Source organism: Periplaneta americana, chromosome 16, assembly GCF_040183065.1.
Source record: "Periplaneta americana isolate PAMFEO1 chromosome 16, P.americana_PAMFEO1_priV1, whole genome shotgun sequence".
Lineage (NCBI taxonomy): Eukaryota > Metazoa > Arthropoda > Insecta > Blattodea > Blattidae > Periplaneta > Periplaneta americana.
Genome location: NC_091132.1, coordinates 187193885 through 187212382, shown reverse-complemented (window position 1 = coordinate 187212382; position 18498 = coordinate 187193885). Strand labels below are relative to the sequence as shown.

Below are 18498 nucleotides of genomic sequence, written 5' to 3'. Positions count from 1 at the left end.
CACACTAACTCCGTGTGACTTAAATTGTGGTTTTCTGTTAACGAACAGTGACGTGTATTATGCAAATCAAGATTTCAGGTATAACTCCCTGTAAAGTTGATTTGAATAATTTCGAGGGAAAAATTGTTCCGGAGCCGGGTATCGAACCCGGGACCTTTGGTTTAACGTACCAACGCTCTACCACTGAGCTACTCGGGAACTCTAACCGACACCGATCCAATTTCTCCCTCTATATCCACAGACCTCAAAGTGGGCTGACAACCGTCAAGCAACCAACTTCGAGTGCACACTAACTCTGTGTGACTTAAATTGTGGTTTTCTGTTAACGAACAGTGACGTGTATTATGCAAATCAAGATTTCAGGTATAACTCCCTGTAAAGTGTTTCATAAATGGTAAAGGTATCCCCGTAACATGCCATGAAGGCACTTGGGGGGGCATGGAGGTAGAGCCCCATGCTTTCGATGACCTCGGCACTAGAATGAGGTGGGAAAGATCCAGTACTCAATTTTATAGGAGGCTGAGTGAACCTCGGGGCCGTTCTGAAAGTTTGGCAACGAGAAAAAATCCTGTCACCACCTGGGATCGAACCCCGGACCTTTCAGTCCGTAACCAGCTGCTCTACCAACTGAGCTACCGTTTCATAAATGGGATGTAAACAAAGCTATAAGTTAGCACCTTCTGAAGTACTATATATATGTTATTCGCGTATGAACTGAACATTGTAATTATCTGTCACAGTTTGTTACAAAATAAAGATTGTTCATTTGATATTTGCTGACCTTTTGTAGGACCACATGCAGGAGACGTCCACTTCTCAGATCCAGAGTGCCTACCATTACACGGACGAGTTGTGGATATACGATTGCTTATCAGAGCTTTGGTAAGTCATGGCACTATTGCCCACGTGCATCAACGTCGGTTAGTGTAACCGTCGGTTAAAATTGTCACCTAATCCCTGATTAAGCATTTTTACGTTGGATCGACCTCGGTTACGACTTAAATAGCAGGTTAACCACAGTAATCTCTAACCGACCAAATATGAGCGGTTAAAGGAGATAACCAGCGATTAGTAGAGCAAGTAAAGCGAAATGGCGGCCAGAACCACAGGTGATTATTTCGAAGACGATTATTATTGTGCAGTATTTGAATTACTTGGATAGAGCGTGAGCGTGAAGGTTCTTTAGTGGAAAGAGAGAATTCTTACGAGGAATTAGGTGACAGAAAATTTCAGGAGGGATTTCGTTTATCAAAATCTACAAATGGATTACTTGAAATAACACAAGAACAATCATATTTCTCCTACGGATCGGCTGCTTATATTACGATTCTATGTAACTGTTATTTTCTGTATTTTAAGAGGGAATACTCGAATACCGGTATCTCTTTCTCTATGTCACTGGCTGAACAAAGAGAGGTTATGGATGGATCTTAGGATAATGCACAATTCCCTGGTGTAAATGGGGTCCAAGATCGTACACACATTCCTACCAATCTTCTGCATCCTTTTCCTTTATGGATATTCCATCTTTTTTATATAATACATTTAAATCTAGTAATTAAGTCTATCGATACTTCAACCTAACATTGGGATATAATCATTTTTGGATTCAATTTTCCATTTTGTACGATTTTAACCTAACAGTACTGAAAAACAAAGAAATGGAACTCACAAATATAACAGCGCCCAAAGGCAAACAAATGCAACGCGAAAATGTAGGATGCGTTCATTTCGATGTAGAACATAGTGAACGCAGTCGTTTTTAGACGTTGACTATTATCTTTGCAGCGGTATGGATGCTTTCCTTTAGTAATTTTGTAGAAACAATGTATCATCATAGACTTTACTCTGGTTAAATGAGGTGTCAGCTAGCCATGTTTTAGTAATCGGTGATTATGAATGGTGCACATAAATTACATTTTAACCACGGCTACTGTTTAAACGTCGTTTCGTAATCTATGATTACTGCGTTTTTAATCAATGTTGATGCACTTCGCCATATGTATGAGGGTACATGAGCGCAGTTTGCTCCAGGCAGTGTTGACTGACGTGTACTTCTTCTCTCAGGGAGAGGGTTCTTACGAAAGGAGATATTCCTCCTCGAAACTCTGGGTCGTGCGGTGTCCTGCATGAAGACTGTCTCTACATATTTGGAGGTGAGTTCTATGATTTTTGAAATGCCTTCTTGTATTAAAAAATAGAGAAGTACACGAATGTGCATGAATTTGTCTTTAGTCTTCTCTACTGTAGTCTTAGAGATCTCGTTCTTGCAGTGTAGTCTTTCACGGCCGGAGTCTATAGATCTAGATTCATTTTCCGGGCTGAGAGCCGTGGTCTATTGGTTGGTTTTATACCAGACGTTTCGTCTGCAACTGCGGCAGTCATCTTCAGTGGAGTGGTATCCGAGGTCGCAAGACTCTTCTCGGCGTACCTGAAGCAACTGATCCTGTGGCTGGTTGTGCGGGCATATTTATAGTGCGGCTCGCCGGCCAAGGCCTGTTGTCGCTGCGGTCCGCGCCGCTTTGTTCGCTACTCCCGTTCTGGGTTCCGTCCTTTTGTTATAGTGGCTTCTTATCTGTTCTGTTTAGGACCGGGTACCAACACTTGTTTAGCTTTACGCCTTCTTCCTTGCGATTAAAGTTGTTGTTATGTTTATATATTTCGATCGCTTCTCTATGTAGACAGGGGAAGAAGTGCGTCGTCGTGCTCAAGATGTCCGTGTCCTTGAATCTTATGTTGTGATCGCCCTCTTGATAGGCATGTGCTGCCACTGCCGATTTGTCAATCTGTCCTAGGCGGCAATTCCTAAACAGAACAGATAAGAAGCCACTACAACAAAAGGACGGAACCCAGAACGGGAGCAGCGAACAAAGCGGCGCGGACTGCAGCAACAACAGGCCTCAGCCCGTGAGCCGCACTATAAATACGCCCGCACAACCAGCCACAGGATCAGTTGCCTCAGGTACACCGAGAAGAGTCTTGCGACCTCGGATACCACTCCACTGAAGATGTCTGCCGCAGTTGCAGACGAAACGTCTGGTATAAAACCAACCAATAGACCACGGCCTCTCAGCCCGGAAAATGAATCTAGATCTATAGATCTCGTTCTGTTTGAACAAAAGGAGCGGTGGTATCAGTCACGAAGTTTCCTGCAGAGACCACACACGCACTGTTCAGTTGGCTTGTAGTAACCCAGTTTCATGTACAGTTTATAGTAAAATCCGTGGACTGCCAGATCTCACTTCTTTTTATCTGTTACTGAATTCGCAATTCCTCCACCATAACTTGTATATGGTGTCCCAACAAGAACGCTGGATTTAATAATGTGAATAAATACAACAAACTAGGTAGGCCTAACAGAATAGATAACAGCGCCTCCCCCAAACCCACTACAAGACAATGGCACGATGTCCCAACGATTTCCTGTTATTGTTGGGTTTTTGGCACTGCTATCTAGACTGTTAATCTGTTTTTGTTGCATTTATTCACGTTATTAAATCCGGCATTCTTGTTGGGATACCCTTTAGATCAGTATTTCTCGAACTATGGTCCGCGGACCACCTGTGGTCCTCGAGGCCTGCCTTTGTGGTCCTTCAAAAAGGACAGAAGAAAAAATAAAATTCAAACGAATTCCGTATCGCACTATAACTGAAAATCTCAGAGTTTGTAAATGACACATGGCAATCGCCTTTCACTTTTTCTCCCAGTACTGACATTTTATTAAGTTTATTTACTCTACCCATATATTGACTTCCCACTCTACTTTCAGCAACAAAAGAGGGATTTAAAGCACTATGAACGTGGTGTTTCTCACTGTGTTTTCCCTGCACATCTGGCGTCGTGCCTGTAACCTAGCTAGGGACTACTCGAAGAGGACCGAAGTACCAAACCGTTTCATATATTTACGACTTTCTTAATAATTTGGCGACACCCAGTCTGCACATTGAAATGATCACGTACTGTACGTCGTACACCAATAATACAACATGCAAAATTGCATCTTTACTTGTTGAAAATCGGGCATGTTTCTGCAATAATTTTTTTTATTTCTGTTTTTACAGATGACGATATAAGAAATTTTCTTCTATTAACATTAACTTAATTAGTTAATACTAATATAAAATAAATTGGATTAAATTAATTTTAATTAATTATTTCTACATTAAAATGTAAGTATACTGGTATTAAAATATGCTACATAAATCTTTTGTTTTAAACTAGGATTAGATACCCTATTATTTTAGATATAAATTGTTTAACTTAAGTTTGCTTTCGAAGGGAACAAGAATAAGGTGGTCCGCGGAACTGTTCTGACTTAAAAAAGTGGTCCCCACTTCAGGGAAGTTTGAGAAACACAGTTGTGTATACTTCGCACGAAAACATGACGACCTTCCCTCATCCCCTTCACCAGTTAACTGCATGCACGCGCAAGGGATAAACCCTTAGCCGAGTTGCCAATTCTTGAAGTCATTGTGATTTGCGAACGTTTTTCAAACTGCGATTTTCAGAAAGACAATATTATCTTTGTAAATATACCTTAATTTATAATTACTAAAACAAAATTGGTATAAAAATGAACAAACTTATTTTAAAAACACTTTATATTTATATTTTCACTAACATGTTTTGCCTAAATAAACAAAGAAATGCAGACTTCTATAATAAGTGTTAAATTCCCATGTTATTGAAGTTCCAGAATTTTATACTTAATTAAGAATGTTGCGCTGGTAAAATTTTCTGAAACTGTGATCATTGAATAGTTATAGAATTTATAGTACAAAAGAGTAAAGTTAGATTTCATCAGCTTCGCCTTGGGTGATAATTTCCACGAATGCATAAAATCTGTTTACTCTAGTATGCTATACAATATTTTATTCATTACTGGTATGTAAATTTAATTTTAAATTGTAGGGCTTTTCTTTGTAATGTGTTGTTGGCGAAGAAGTTCATATATATTCATTTTACTATTGCTAATACTCGTATGTTGGGTGTCATGTAGAGAGTGATTTAAAAACATTTAATTCACTGTTGTAAGTTAGAAAACTTTTAAGCACTGCTGTGAATAATGTCATTATTTAGGTTGCTAAGGACGGTGTTGCTGTTGGCGATATCTCTTTCGCGTACTGTTCACATACTGTTTGGAGAAGTAAATCACGTATAAAATCGTCTATCTTACCGAATTCTGTTTTAATTTGTTTATTTTCTCTTTAGTTGGTGAACCGTAATTCTTAATTTCTATGCTCATATATCCAACTCCGCCGGTTGCGTCCGATGTTAAGTGATTAAGATTTATACTTATTAAACTGCCTGAACTTTCGATTACTTTATGGATAGAATTTCTAACGTTAGACACAATTTTAACACTTTGTTTTCTTAGCTACGCTCCTCTGCAAATAAGATATTCTGTTTTCTTCAATGGTGTTATTTGTTGTTCTTGTCGTGATGGTCCTGGATCTTCAGGTGTATCAGGAGGCCTGGCTGCGGATCATCTGCTCCAACACTCATTAATCATGGCCGGAATAAATTAGACATATTGAAGCGCACAACGGTATAAAACAACACGTCGACAAAGACACTGAGAACGGGTGAAACCCAACAGGTAGAGGCAATGACTACTAGATTTGGTAATGCTAGGATCTATTGTATTTCTGCCACGCGGCTAGGGGTTGAGTAGAGGATGGGGGTTTATGAGAGATTACCAATTCCAAGAAGAGAGGCCGTCATGTTTCCGAGCCAAGTATAGTATGTACTGTACGTAAATCTTCAGTCAGAAAAATTTCTTGGGCAAGCTCATAAACCAATCGGAATGGCATGTAGATGAGTCCCAGAGTTTTCTTTAGGAACTTGGCTTTGATTGGTTCCAAACTTCCTAGTTAGTTACGACCGTGTTAGAGTTAGTGTTTATTTTATAGTAAATATTCTGGAAAACATCATTTCCTTTAGTGTTTTTGTGATACTCATCAGTTCCAATTTATTTTCATGTGTTAAAAACGTTGGAAACGTTTACTTTTGACGCAAATGATCATAGAAAAAGTTGCTTGTGCCCTCACCGCCTTCATGAACGCCACCAGTAAAGCGCGTTTACCTGCTGATCTGGAGTTGCCCTCAGGCATGGTTTCGATGCCCGCTTGGGTTGTGTGTTTTCGAGATTTTCCCGTCATAAGGCGAATGTCGGGTAATCTATAGCGAATCTTCGATCTCATCTCGCCAAATAACATCTCACTATCACCAATTCCATCGATGCTAAATAACCCATAGTTGATAGAGCGTCGTTAAATGACCAAGTAAAAACAACCTTCACGAAAGGTCGAAAAACTAAAAAAATGAAGTTCTAAAACACACATTTTAAGCATGTCACTGTGACTATAACACAATTTGTACTGAATTAATCTACTCTACACTGCAATAATCTAACCTAAAAGTAGAAAAAACTTAAAGCAAGGCATACCGAAAGCCTGAACAGACCTATGGCCGGTTTCACCAAGCTCCTTTAAATTAGCACAAACGACTTGTCAATAAACGGATCATTTAATTTTAACGAGATCTTTAAAAGTTGATTGTTTCATCATGCCTCGTTTCTTTAAAATTAACGTGCGTTTACTAACGTGGGGATTTTGTACTTGTATCTTGCATGTTTTATTTCTCATACGACCATGGCTTCGAAATCGCGAATTTCATTGGTTACATATGATCACTGCTGACTTTGTTTGGCATGAGGAAACAATCATAGGCAAACGTGTAAGAGGCTGTAATTTTAAGAACATCTGAAAGTTCTTATTCTTGGTATTTTTCCTAAATACAGTATGTTGTCGTACCGTAATTAAAAAAAAACAGATGCTTCCAAATGTAAATAGGAATGTAGAGCAGTTAATTTGTAACTTCTAAAGGAAATATAAGAAAATTTTGCGGACGATAAGGTAAACAGCTTCAGAATTGATGCCACAATACAGTTATTATTAGGCCTAAATTTAGGATGGGAAATCGCCTCTTCCATAAATTCCATACTACTTTTATACTGTATTTCATGTAGATTTAAGTACCTGTAACAATTTTGCCCTGCTTGTGTGGCAGAATTCAGAAGAGGTGTCATTAAATTGGATTTTAAGGGGTATCCATTGCATCCTAAAAGTAAAATCTCTTTGCACCCTTTCCATTTAAAAAGGCATCCTCCTCGTACTTTGGAATGTTGTGCTATCGTGTACTGATCGTAAAACGAGAAGAATCTGTTGAAGAGGCATTAAGTGGGTGATTCCTGTCATATTCTAACCTATTATAATTTCAATAAACTAGCGCTGAGGTAATTCTGCTGATTTCAGAATTGAAAATCATTGAATTTAATTTTTTTTTGTGGAGATGCAATTGATCGTATATACAAGGCATAACAAAAACCTAAACTAATCAAACCTAACCTGTCACAGTTTCGTATGTGCAAGGTGTATAAGCAGAGCACGAAGGAAACTATCTCAGCGATAGTTTAGTCACAATTTATTTATATAAAATTGTTTGAATATTGAATGAAAAATAGGATCTTCTGTTGCAGAATCTTTTGGCCATATTACTGCCAGGAGATACGATTGGAACATGTAGCTTACACACTCTATCGTTGTCAATGATGACAGGAAATTTAGCTGTAGGCCTATTATAAAGATAATAAATGTATTGTGATCGTAATGTTGATGTACGTCTGATACTTTATTCACATTTCTAGACAATACAGCTTTTGACATCCGTTCATATCACCAATTACTATTTCAAAACTTCCCGTAACATTACCTTAAAGCGAGAAGAATCTGTTGCAGAGGCGTTAAGTGGGCGATTCCTATCTGTCGTATTCTAACCTATATTCAGTTTCTTCTAGAATCATTCTTATTACTTATTTCCTTAATGTGTGGCTTTCTTGAAATTCTTTATCACTTAAATCTTCAAAATGATTATTCCAAGTGTTATAAAAACATATAAAAGTTCGCCATTATGTTGCAGAATTTCAACATCGAATACGTCCACCATGTTGTTGATTTTTTAACCCATCGTTACTGATTTAACATGACGAATTAGGTCCTAATAAATTAACGATGAGTTTAAAGATGTGTTAGCAATAACGATGTTTGGTGAAACACAAAAATTGACTAACGTGTCATTAAATTATTTAACGAGACGTTATAATGATAACGAAGGTTGGTGAAACCGGCCACTAATCTGTCACTGATCCTAGACCTTAAGAAAATTCACTTTCTATCAAAATGTGTGTTATACAAGGCATACCAATAGCCCAACCAAACCAAACCTAACCTGTCACTAATTCTTGACCTTACAAAAATCACTTTTTGTTTACCTAACAACTAATAAAATATATGCAAGGCATACCAAAAGCCTTAACAAACCAAACCTAACAGTCATTGATCCTTGACTTCGCCAAAATCGCTTTGTATCTACCTGTCTACCAAAAAATTATATGCAAGACATACCAAAAGCCTGAACAACCAAACCTGTTACTGATCCTCGATCTTACGAAAACTCTTTTGTTTATTTTAACAGATATATATACTAGTGGCTTGTGCAGCAAATGCTGCTGCAAACTAAGTTCGTTAAGACGTTCAAATAAAAATTTTTCAGATTTATTTTCAATGAAGAATACTTGTCTTTTTGATAGTTATTTTCTTCCATAATAATGAAACATACTCCCTCTGAATGGATTTTTTTAGGCCAAATTCTTTTTTCTTGAACCTATCCAACTTCAGTTTTTGAGTTTCAATGCGAAAACGCAAGTATCAATGTCAGGACGATAGCAGTAGCTATTTCAGGTCATTGTGGATTGTAGGCAAAAGTTAAAAAAAAAAAGTCAAGTTTGCTAAGCTTTCGACCAATAGCATTTTCGTATAGCTGCTGCATGTAGAACTTGAATTGTAGAGCGTAAAATCATTTTATCCTACTAAGAGATCTTGCTGAAATGATCTGGAGACTACAAAATTTTCTAGGATCTTATTTTATCAGTAAGTAATACCTTTTTATCTTTCCTTTGGAACTGTAATTTTTGCGCTCTCTCGAGCAAATACTGAAGACAATGACACATATCAATATCTACACTACACCACCATTAAGTAGGCCTATATGAAAAAGACCCAACCCCACCGGGTTAATAAGTATAAAAATATTTGATTTTTAATAACAATATTATTATCTTACTTAAGTTTTGTAGTTATATATAGCAGCCACTCAGTAAATTATAGAAATGAAGATCTAAATTAAGATATTCTCTACATTTACTTACCTAACCTCAAAACGTTTCACTTTCATGTCATCAATATAGCATCAATATTATGTACAATTAATGAAAAATAGACGCATCATGATATTAACTACAGTATAATCATATTTAATTTCTAATGGTAATAATGTCATCAAACCACCTCAGGTTTCTTAGATTTGAATATCCAATACACAGCTGTACTCAGAAAATTATACACTGCAGAATCAGTTTTTAATAACAAATTGAATTGAGCTCTAAATATGTCGGCAATCCTGCAGGTCATGGCCTTCGTGTAATAGCCTATTGTTTATTGCAGTGTGTTTTGTTCTGAAATTCAATCGAGTCGGCCGTGATTCAATAAAATTATTTCTCAAAACTGACAACAGATGGATTTTGGAAAATAGGAAAATTATGTAGGAAAGTTGACATTTCACTGAAAACTACTATTTTTCCGAAAACTTTGGATGCGAGGCATGAAAATGAGGGGTCACTCATTAAAATCCGTTCAGCCGTTTTCCCGTAATTTCCATTACCAGTTCAAATTATATATATAGATATATATATGTGTGTGTACTGGGTGTTTCAGACCACCCGTATCAGCCTTTTTTGTCGAAAATTATATGATATGGTTGTTCATAAAAAATTTTGATAACCAAAACTTATGTTAAGATTTGATTGGTGGTAGTACCATTTCCCGTAACAAACCAGAAGTAGGGGTACCTGTGGTCAACCAAGAAATTTTAAATTAGAACGTGGGTCATTGAAGGTACCATTGGAAACTACTTTTAAAAGAAACAACTTTACTGAAACTTTTTTTTTCTTATCCTGCTGTACTCACAATAATTCACGTTGCTTTTGCTTTTGCTGTCACTCCCATGTTTCACGTTGGTGTGAGCAGACCTTTGAAGCTGGCTAAAAAAAGTATGTTTGTTTAAATACTTTATGCTCGACTATGGCGAAATGTAGTAATTATACATCTGGTAGCAGCCCTTTAATGAACCTCAATAAAAGTACACCTATTCATTAAAGTTCAGGTTTTCCAGCAATCAGAAAGCACCATTGTAGCAATATGAAAGCGCAAGTATCGATTATTCTCAGATATGCAATCGAAAGACAACTAGCAAAACGTCACGGAGGCTGGAAATCCAATACTGTCGCAGAAGGTTATGTTGAAGAATCGATCCAAAATAAAATTGAAATCTCAAATACAATATTAAACTCAGTCGAAAAAAACAACACACAAATTAACATCAATTCACCGTCATCTTCCAGCCTTTCACAAACCACATTCCCGCAAATTCATTTCACCAATTGCACAATAAATCACCTATATTTGAAATAAAGTCAGTTCTGTTACTATAATAATTAACGTTAATTGTAAATAATATTCAAATAAATTCAATTTGTCATCTCGTTTTTCAATGTCTAATTCAATGTCAAGGTTATATCAAGATTAATGTTTATTTTACTGTCTAGCTTATATCAAGGTCAATGTCATTTGTTTCTCGGAAAAATCAATACTTTCGCGTCTGCGCACATCTCACAATTTACGAGATATTGCACAAGGTCAGTTCTGCTCCTCAGTCAGATAAGAACAACATGAATACTTATGAATAATTTCAAGTTAGAAATATGGTCGAGCATAAAAAGTCGTATGAAACTTGCCTATAATGGTAATTAAGATGCTCGTATGAAAATTATGAAACTCGCTTGCGCTCGTTTCATAAACATACTCTCATCTTAATTACTACCATTATAGGCTTGTTGCATAATGTACTATTAATCAATGCATCTATGGCTCCTTCCATAGTTCCTTAAGTTACGAAATTTTGTTATGGGGATAAATAATAGTGGGTGTAATGATGTATTCATACAGTAATTACAGAAAAAGACAATCAAAATTATAACTTCGTCTTTACCTACCGCAGTTTCTTCTATCTGAGATCTTGCAGGCCTCATTTTCAGAAGTTGTGGAACTGCTATGCATAGCTATCATCATACCGTCGACCTGGTTGGCGAGTTGGTATAGCGCTGGCCTTCTGTGCCCAAGGTTGCGGGTTAGATCCCGGGCCAGGTCGATGGCATTTAATTGTGCTTAAATGCGACAGGCTCATGTCAGTAGATTTACTGGCATGTAAAAGAACTCCTGCGGGACAAAATTCCGGCACATCCGGAGACGCTGATATAAACTCTGCAGTTGTGAGCGTCATTAAATAAAAAATAAAACATAACATCATCATACCAATGACAACTTCCGAACCAGAACGTTGCTTTTCGTGTTTGAAGAGAGTAAAATCCTATCTTAGAAATACGATGAGAGAAGAGAGACTGACCGCATTAGTTATGTTTTCCATTGTGAAGACTATGTCAAACGACTTACCGGATTTTAATAAGAAGATGATTCAAAAGCTTGCAACCTACAAGACAAGGCGCGTGGAACTAATCTTTAAATATAATAAGTTGCTTGGTTTATTTTTGTATGCAGCCCCCCTTAATTCAATATCTACGAGCCGCCACTGAGGGCAACGTCTTTAAGTCTTCTTTCCTATGATTCTGCATTGTCTACCAGGGTATACCCAATTCCGCATCTCGTTTCCATATCTATTTCTGTGGCAATCTATCCACTGACTCCTTGATGGGTCTGAATTGTTCTCCTCTGGTACAAGATCTGCCACTTCTTTTCTTATCCTTAATCCTTTACATCACGTACGGAGAAGAGTTTATGTTCCCATCTCAAAAGTGTTTGTTTTGGATCCCCATTGAAAATACTGCAGAAAGTCAGCATGCACCTCTTCAATAGTATTTTGTGTTTGATTTCTTTCATGCACCCAACAACTTACAATAACACCTATAATGTAATTAGAAGTATTGGCCATTGTCTAGTTCATACAATCAGAAACAGAAACAAACCTATACTTTTGAAGAGTCCACTGCAAGAATGATGGATATCACTTTCTTGTCGAAAATGAACCAAGACTGTCAATGCATAGCTTAAGACATATAGAATGTACATACAGAGTCATATGGCATTAATGCCCACGTGCATCAAAGTCGGTTAGTGTAATCACCGGTTAAAATTGTCACCTAACCCCTGGTTAAGCATTTTTACAGTGGATCGACCTCGGTTACGACTTAAATAGGAGGTTAACCACAGTAATCTCTAACCGGCCATATTCGAGCGGTTAAAAGAGATAACCAGTGATTAGTAGAGCAAGTAAAGCAAAATGGCGGCCAGAGCCACAGATGTTTATTTCGAAGACAATTATTATTGCACAGTAGCCTACTTGAATTTCTTGGATAGAGCATGAACGTGAAGTTTCTTTAGTGGAAAGAGAGAATTCTTACGAGGAATTAGGTGACAGAAAATTTCAGGAGGTATTTCGTTTATCAAAATGTACAAATGGATCACTTGAAATAACACAAAAAGTCATATTTCTCCTATGGATCGGCTGCTTATATTACGATTCTATGTAACTGTTATTTTCTGTACTAAAAGGGGGAATACTCGAACATCTCTTTCTCCATGTCACTGGCTGAACAAAGAGAGGTTATGGATGGATCTTAGGATAATGAACAGTTCCCTTGTGTAAATGGGGTCCTGGATCGTATACACACATTCCTACTAATCTTCTACATCCTTTTCCTTTATAGATATTCCATCTTTATATATATATATATATATATATATATATATATATAAAATATTTAAATCTAGTAATTGAGTCTATCGATACTTCAACCTCACATTGGGATATAATCATTTTTGCATTCAATTTTCTATTTTGTACGATTTTAACCTAACAGTACTGAAAAACAAAGAAATGGAACTCACAAATATAACAGCGCCCAAAGGCAAACAAATGCAACGCGAAAATGTAAGATGCGTTCATTTCGATGTAGAACATAGTGAACGCAGTCGTTTTTAGACGTTGACTATTATCTTTGCAGCGGTATGGATGATTTCCTTTAGTCATTTTGTAGAAACAATGTACCATAATAGACATTACTCTGGTTAAATGAGGTGTCAGCTAGCCATGTTTAAGTAATCGGTGATTAAGAATGGTGCACATAAATTACATTTTAACCACTGTTACTGTTTAACCGTCGTTTCGTAATGTATGATTACTGCGTTTTTAACCGATGCTGATACACTTCGCCATATCATTGATAGTCATTGTCCAGTAATGATCGGAAAATCACAAGCTTTGAGTGCTAAGCATTTCAAACTTTCAATTGCTTCTCCTGCAAAATGTATTCCAAATGACATCCATCATTCTTGCAGTGGACTCTTCACTTATAAGTAGTTATTATTATTTGAAAAGAACAGTTCATACAAGATTGTTTGAAGATGACAATTATAGCATATTTTTGTGTATGTAGGATTTCATGGCCAGACCGAACCTGGTTCAATGGATGGCAACAGCAACCAACTCTTTCGTCTTCACCTGTGTACGATGACATGGGAGTGGCTACATCCCACGGGAGAACAGCCTACCCCTTGTGACAAGCTAGCTGGCTGGGTCTACAATAACAAGTGAGTAGATAGATCTACCGAGGTTTATTTATGTTTGTGTGTGTGCGTGTGATTTATAATTTTATGCTCGACCATGCCAAAATGTAGTAATTTACAATTCATTTTAATATATCAATATGCCTGGTAAATTATTAATAAGTTTATAATGAATTTCAATCTTAAGGCATATAAACTTGCAAATGTTTATTTGCTATTTAATAACAATATATGAACGTTTTCGACTAATTTAATCACTGTATATCAATTGTAAAGTAGTCATCAACGTCAAACAACATCATTCAAATGCCAACGGCCTCTCTAAGTGAAATAATTACAAAACACACAAACATTAACTACGCATGCTATCTTGTAACTTACGACAACTTTCAGCCATGATTACTTTAAATATTTTATTATCATCATTGTAAATTTTAAAATTAACATCATTGACAAATTTTAAACATTGTATATTAATTGTAACATGAGCTATATGTATAAAATAAAACATTCGTCCAGTCTAAGTTCAAATTCAAAGATTATCTCAATATTCATCCTGTATCATGTTATATCTACATAAAGCTCATGAATTTCATGTGTCACATATATTGTTCTCTATTTTCCTTGTTATTTGCATAATATATTATTATAGGTCCAGATAATATGTTTTGTTATATCTGAAGATGCCCTAAATGGCGAAAACGTTCATATATTGTTATTAAATAGCAAATAAACATTTGCAAGTTTATATGCCTTAAGATTGAAATTCATTATATACTTATTAACAAAATGTAGTAATTATACACCTGGTAGCAGTCCTTTAATGCATGTCATTAAAGTACACCTACTCATTAAAGTACAGGTCTTCAGTCAGTGATAACTCAGCTTACATGTGTTCAGCCAATGACAAGTCAGCTTTGTACCGTTATAAAACCGCAAGTATCGATTATTCTCGGATATGCAATCGAAAGAGAATTAGCGAAAAGTCACGGAGGCTGGAAATCCAATACTGTCGCAGAAGGTTATGTTCTGTTACTATAATAATTAGCGTTAATTGTAAATAATATTCAAATAAATTCAATTTGTCATCTCGTTTTTCAATGTCGAATTCAATAATCAAGGTTATAATATTATCAAGTTTAACGGGATTACATCAAGGTCAGTGACATTATTGTTCCTCGGAAAAAATCAATACTTTCGCGTCTGCGCACATCTCACAATTCACGACCTAGAACAAGGTCACTTCCGATCTTGTCAGATACAAATAAAATGTATAGATCTGAATACCGGTAATTTCAAGTTAGAAATATGGTCGAGCATAAAAAGTCGTATGAAACTCGCCTATAATGGTAATTAAGAAGCTCGTATGAAAATTATGAAACTCGCTTGCGCTCGTTTCATAAATATCCATACTCGCTTCTTAATTACTATCATTATAGGCTCGTTGTATAATGTATTTGGTGTCTTTCATAGCTGTTTTTATTGTCTCGTCCTATGTGTTATAGTCTGGTTGAATGCAGCATCACTAGATGGCAGTAGTAACAAGCTTGCTGCATGACAAGTTGGTTTCTGTCTGCTAAACTATTTCCTGCTCATGTGCAGAATCAGAGGAGGATCTCCTCCCTCTCCATTCATTCACTTGCTTTAAAACTCTGCTTCTTTCTCTCGCCGCCAGTGCGCTGTTGTCTATGTGTGTTAACCGCAGTAAAGGAGGAAAGGATTGACTTTCCTCCTCACAAACAATCTTGCATCCTTCTCACAGTTTTCGTGCAGCACATGAGCGCGCGTCGTTTAAAACTCGATCAGCTGAGGTTTTCTGATAGCTGTGAACTTAAAAATGATCAGATCTTCCTCTAATTTCAAGGCACATATTTAATTTGGTATTTACTTTAAAAAGAAGACAAATTTGAGGAGGACGTTCTTCCCTTCCCTCCTCCGAGGAACCGCCACTGCTTCATATCATTCAGACGCTAATAACCATAGCAGTTAAAGCATCGTAAAATAATCCACTAAAAAAGGGAACAGAATGTAGTTGATGTCGTGTTTGCACATGCTCCGATTTGCTGGACTTCATTGCAGGCTCTACTTCTTCGGTGGTTTTGGACCGCAGCCCGACTTTGGAGCGCCATTCCAGCATGTGGTGGACCCCAGCACAGAGCTGTCAGGCTGGCCAAGAGGTTGGAACAACCAGCTGGTGGTGTACAATCCTGCAACCGACGAGTGGGAGTGGCCACGTACCCGAGGCACCATCCCGTCACCCCGGGCAGCCCACGCAGCTGACATCACTGGGCACAAGGTCTGTGGTTCAGTGGATGAAGAAATCCAAGATACAAAGTGAATTCAGTTGTAAAACACATTAATGTATGGGAAATATGTCTGTGCGAGTGATCAGAGCTTATTCACACTCTAGTGAGAGAGCGTATCAGGCTTCCTTGAATAATTGTCAGAGTTAGGAAAAATCACTATGGCTTGCACTTGTAACCTAGGAACAAACGATATTTATTTGTTTGTTTGTTTTCTTATTTATTTGTTTACTTATTTACTTAGTTATTTATGTACTTATTTATTTAATATGCTTGTTTACTTATTTATTTACTTACGTACCTACCTACCTTCCTACTTAATTACTTATTTATTTATTGATTTCTTTATTTATTTATCTATTTATTACTTATTTACTTATTTATTTATTTACTTATTTATTTACATACTTATTTATTTACTTATTTATTTACTTACTTACTTACTTACTTACATACTTATTTATTTACTTATTTATTTACTTACATACCTACCTACCTTCATACTTATTTATTTATTTATTTATTTATTTATTTACTTATTTATTTATGTATTTACTTTTTATTTACTTATTTACTTACTTATTTACTTATTTATTTATTCATTCATTCATTCATTCATTCATTTATTTATAGCATATCATATATAAAATGTTACATGAAAGTACCTGAAAGAGCAAGCTCATGTTTGGGGACAGTTTCGTTTTGATAAAATAACTTGACAATGATACAAAATTTCACATGATTCACAACAATATCTCTGTTTTTTTTTTCCTGAATTAAAATTTAAGATTCTTACATCAGCTCCTTGTCTATGCTGATGCCGTGAATATGTTAGGAGAAAATCCACAAACGATTAGGGAAAACACGGAAATTCTACTTGAAGCAAGTAAAGTGATAAGTTTGGAAGTAAATCCCGAAAAGACAAAGTATATGATTATGTCTCATGACCAGAATATTGTACGAAATGGAACTATAAAAATTGGAGTTTTATCCTTCGAAGAGGTGGAAAAATTCAAATATCTTGGAGCAACAGTAACAAATATAAATGACACTCGGGAGGAAATTAAACACAGAATAAATATGGGAAATGCGTGTTATTATTCGGTTGTGAAGCTTTTATCATCTAGTCTGTTGTCAAAAAATCTGAAAGTTAGAATATATAGAACAGTTATATTACCGATTGTTCTGTATGGTTGTGAAACTTGGACTCTCACTTTGAGAGAGGAACAAACATTAAGGGTGTATTTTGAAGTGAGGGGTATTTTAATTGGTGTTCATTATAGATGCCTGTTGCTAGTAGCCAGAGTTGGGGTGTAGTCAATATAATGTATACTGCAGGGCTGTGTCTTCTGCAACTGGTACTGGTGATTTTAACAAAGTAACAAAGAGGTACCACACAGAAGCTGCATTAACACCAACGCAGTCCCACCAGGGGCGGCCCGTCCTTATGTGCTACAGTGCTACAGCACAATGATAATTTTTGCTCAAATAATGTATTTGCCATACCACCATAGTATCTGATCTGCCATCTGATAATTTCCCGTTGTTATGTTCATGACGCGTTATAGAGTGTTTAGTCTTCGCTCTTAGCTCTTTGGTGCCTCAGGAGGTACAATGTGCTACTCAAAACTCCACATGAGAATGTAGACAATTAATGCGCATGTGCGAAGCTGAAATAACTGCCCTGAATGGCCATTTTTACACGGGGAAGTGCTGTAGTCAGCTTAAGCACAACACAGCTTGGAGATTACAAAAGTAAAGAGTAACGAAAGAATGCTTGTTTGTGGAAGAACTCGGAACTATTTACAATGTATTTGGTAATTCAAGTGCCCGACTGCTGCTGCCGTCTACCTGCTTTTTGAGTCCTCCTGAATCAGTCAGCAGGAGACGGAAAATGGAATCCCAGGAAATTGATGCCAAGGAAGTATGTGACCATATAATTCAGGAAACTACTCATCGTTTCCAGTCTTTAAGCTACCTAGACGCAACAAAATTATTAAACAGCAAATTTTCTGGCAATTTTTCGCATAGCCTAATTTTCCTGAACGCGAAGTTCCTGTCAACAGCTATACTGTAGTGAACAAAAGAGTGTTAAAGACACAACTTGGAGTTCTATACGGAAGACCCGGCTTCCGAAATATAGATGGAGCTGTTCAATTGTTATGATACATAGTCTCCAACAATTTACAGGATCCATTCTGTGAAATAACGAAGTTGTTAAATATTTTGGTTACAACAGCAATCACCACTGCTGAGCCAGAAAGATGTTTTTCTTGCTTGAAACGCATAAAAACGGTTTTTAAGGAACACTATGTCCCAGGATCGCCTCACTGCTCTTGGAATACTGTCAATAGAAAAGAGTATGATGTCCAAGATGAAGGGTTTAACACCAGGGTAATTGACAGGTTCTGCAGTAGGATGGAACGTCATATGAATTT

At 36.6% G+C, this 18498-nt stretch overlaps 1 protein-coding gene across 5 annotated transcripts in view; it reads left to right on the top strand.

Moving 5' to 3' along the window:
• The window catches only part of LOC138692245 (kelch domain-containing protein 2-like), a 54886-nt gene that overhangs the window by 3129 nt on the left and 33259 nt on the right, over nt 1–18498 (top strand). For 4 of the 5 annotated variants that reach the window (XR_011330034.1, XM_069815387.1, XM_069815385.1 and 1 more), the window contains exons 2-5: nt 791–882; nt 2068–2156; nt 13628–13781; nt 15837–16053. Coding sequence is in view for 4 of the 5 variants with exons in the window: in XM_069815387.1 (XP_069671488.1) it covers nt 791–882; nt 2068–2156; nt 13628–13781; nt 15837–16053 (552 nt within the window). In the remaining variant the exon portion in view is untranslated. The remainder of the gene's footprint in view (nt 1–790; nt 883–2067; nt 2157–13627; nt 13782–15836; nt 16054–18498) is intronic. The other variant, XM_069815388.1, reaches the window with a different exon arrangement.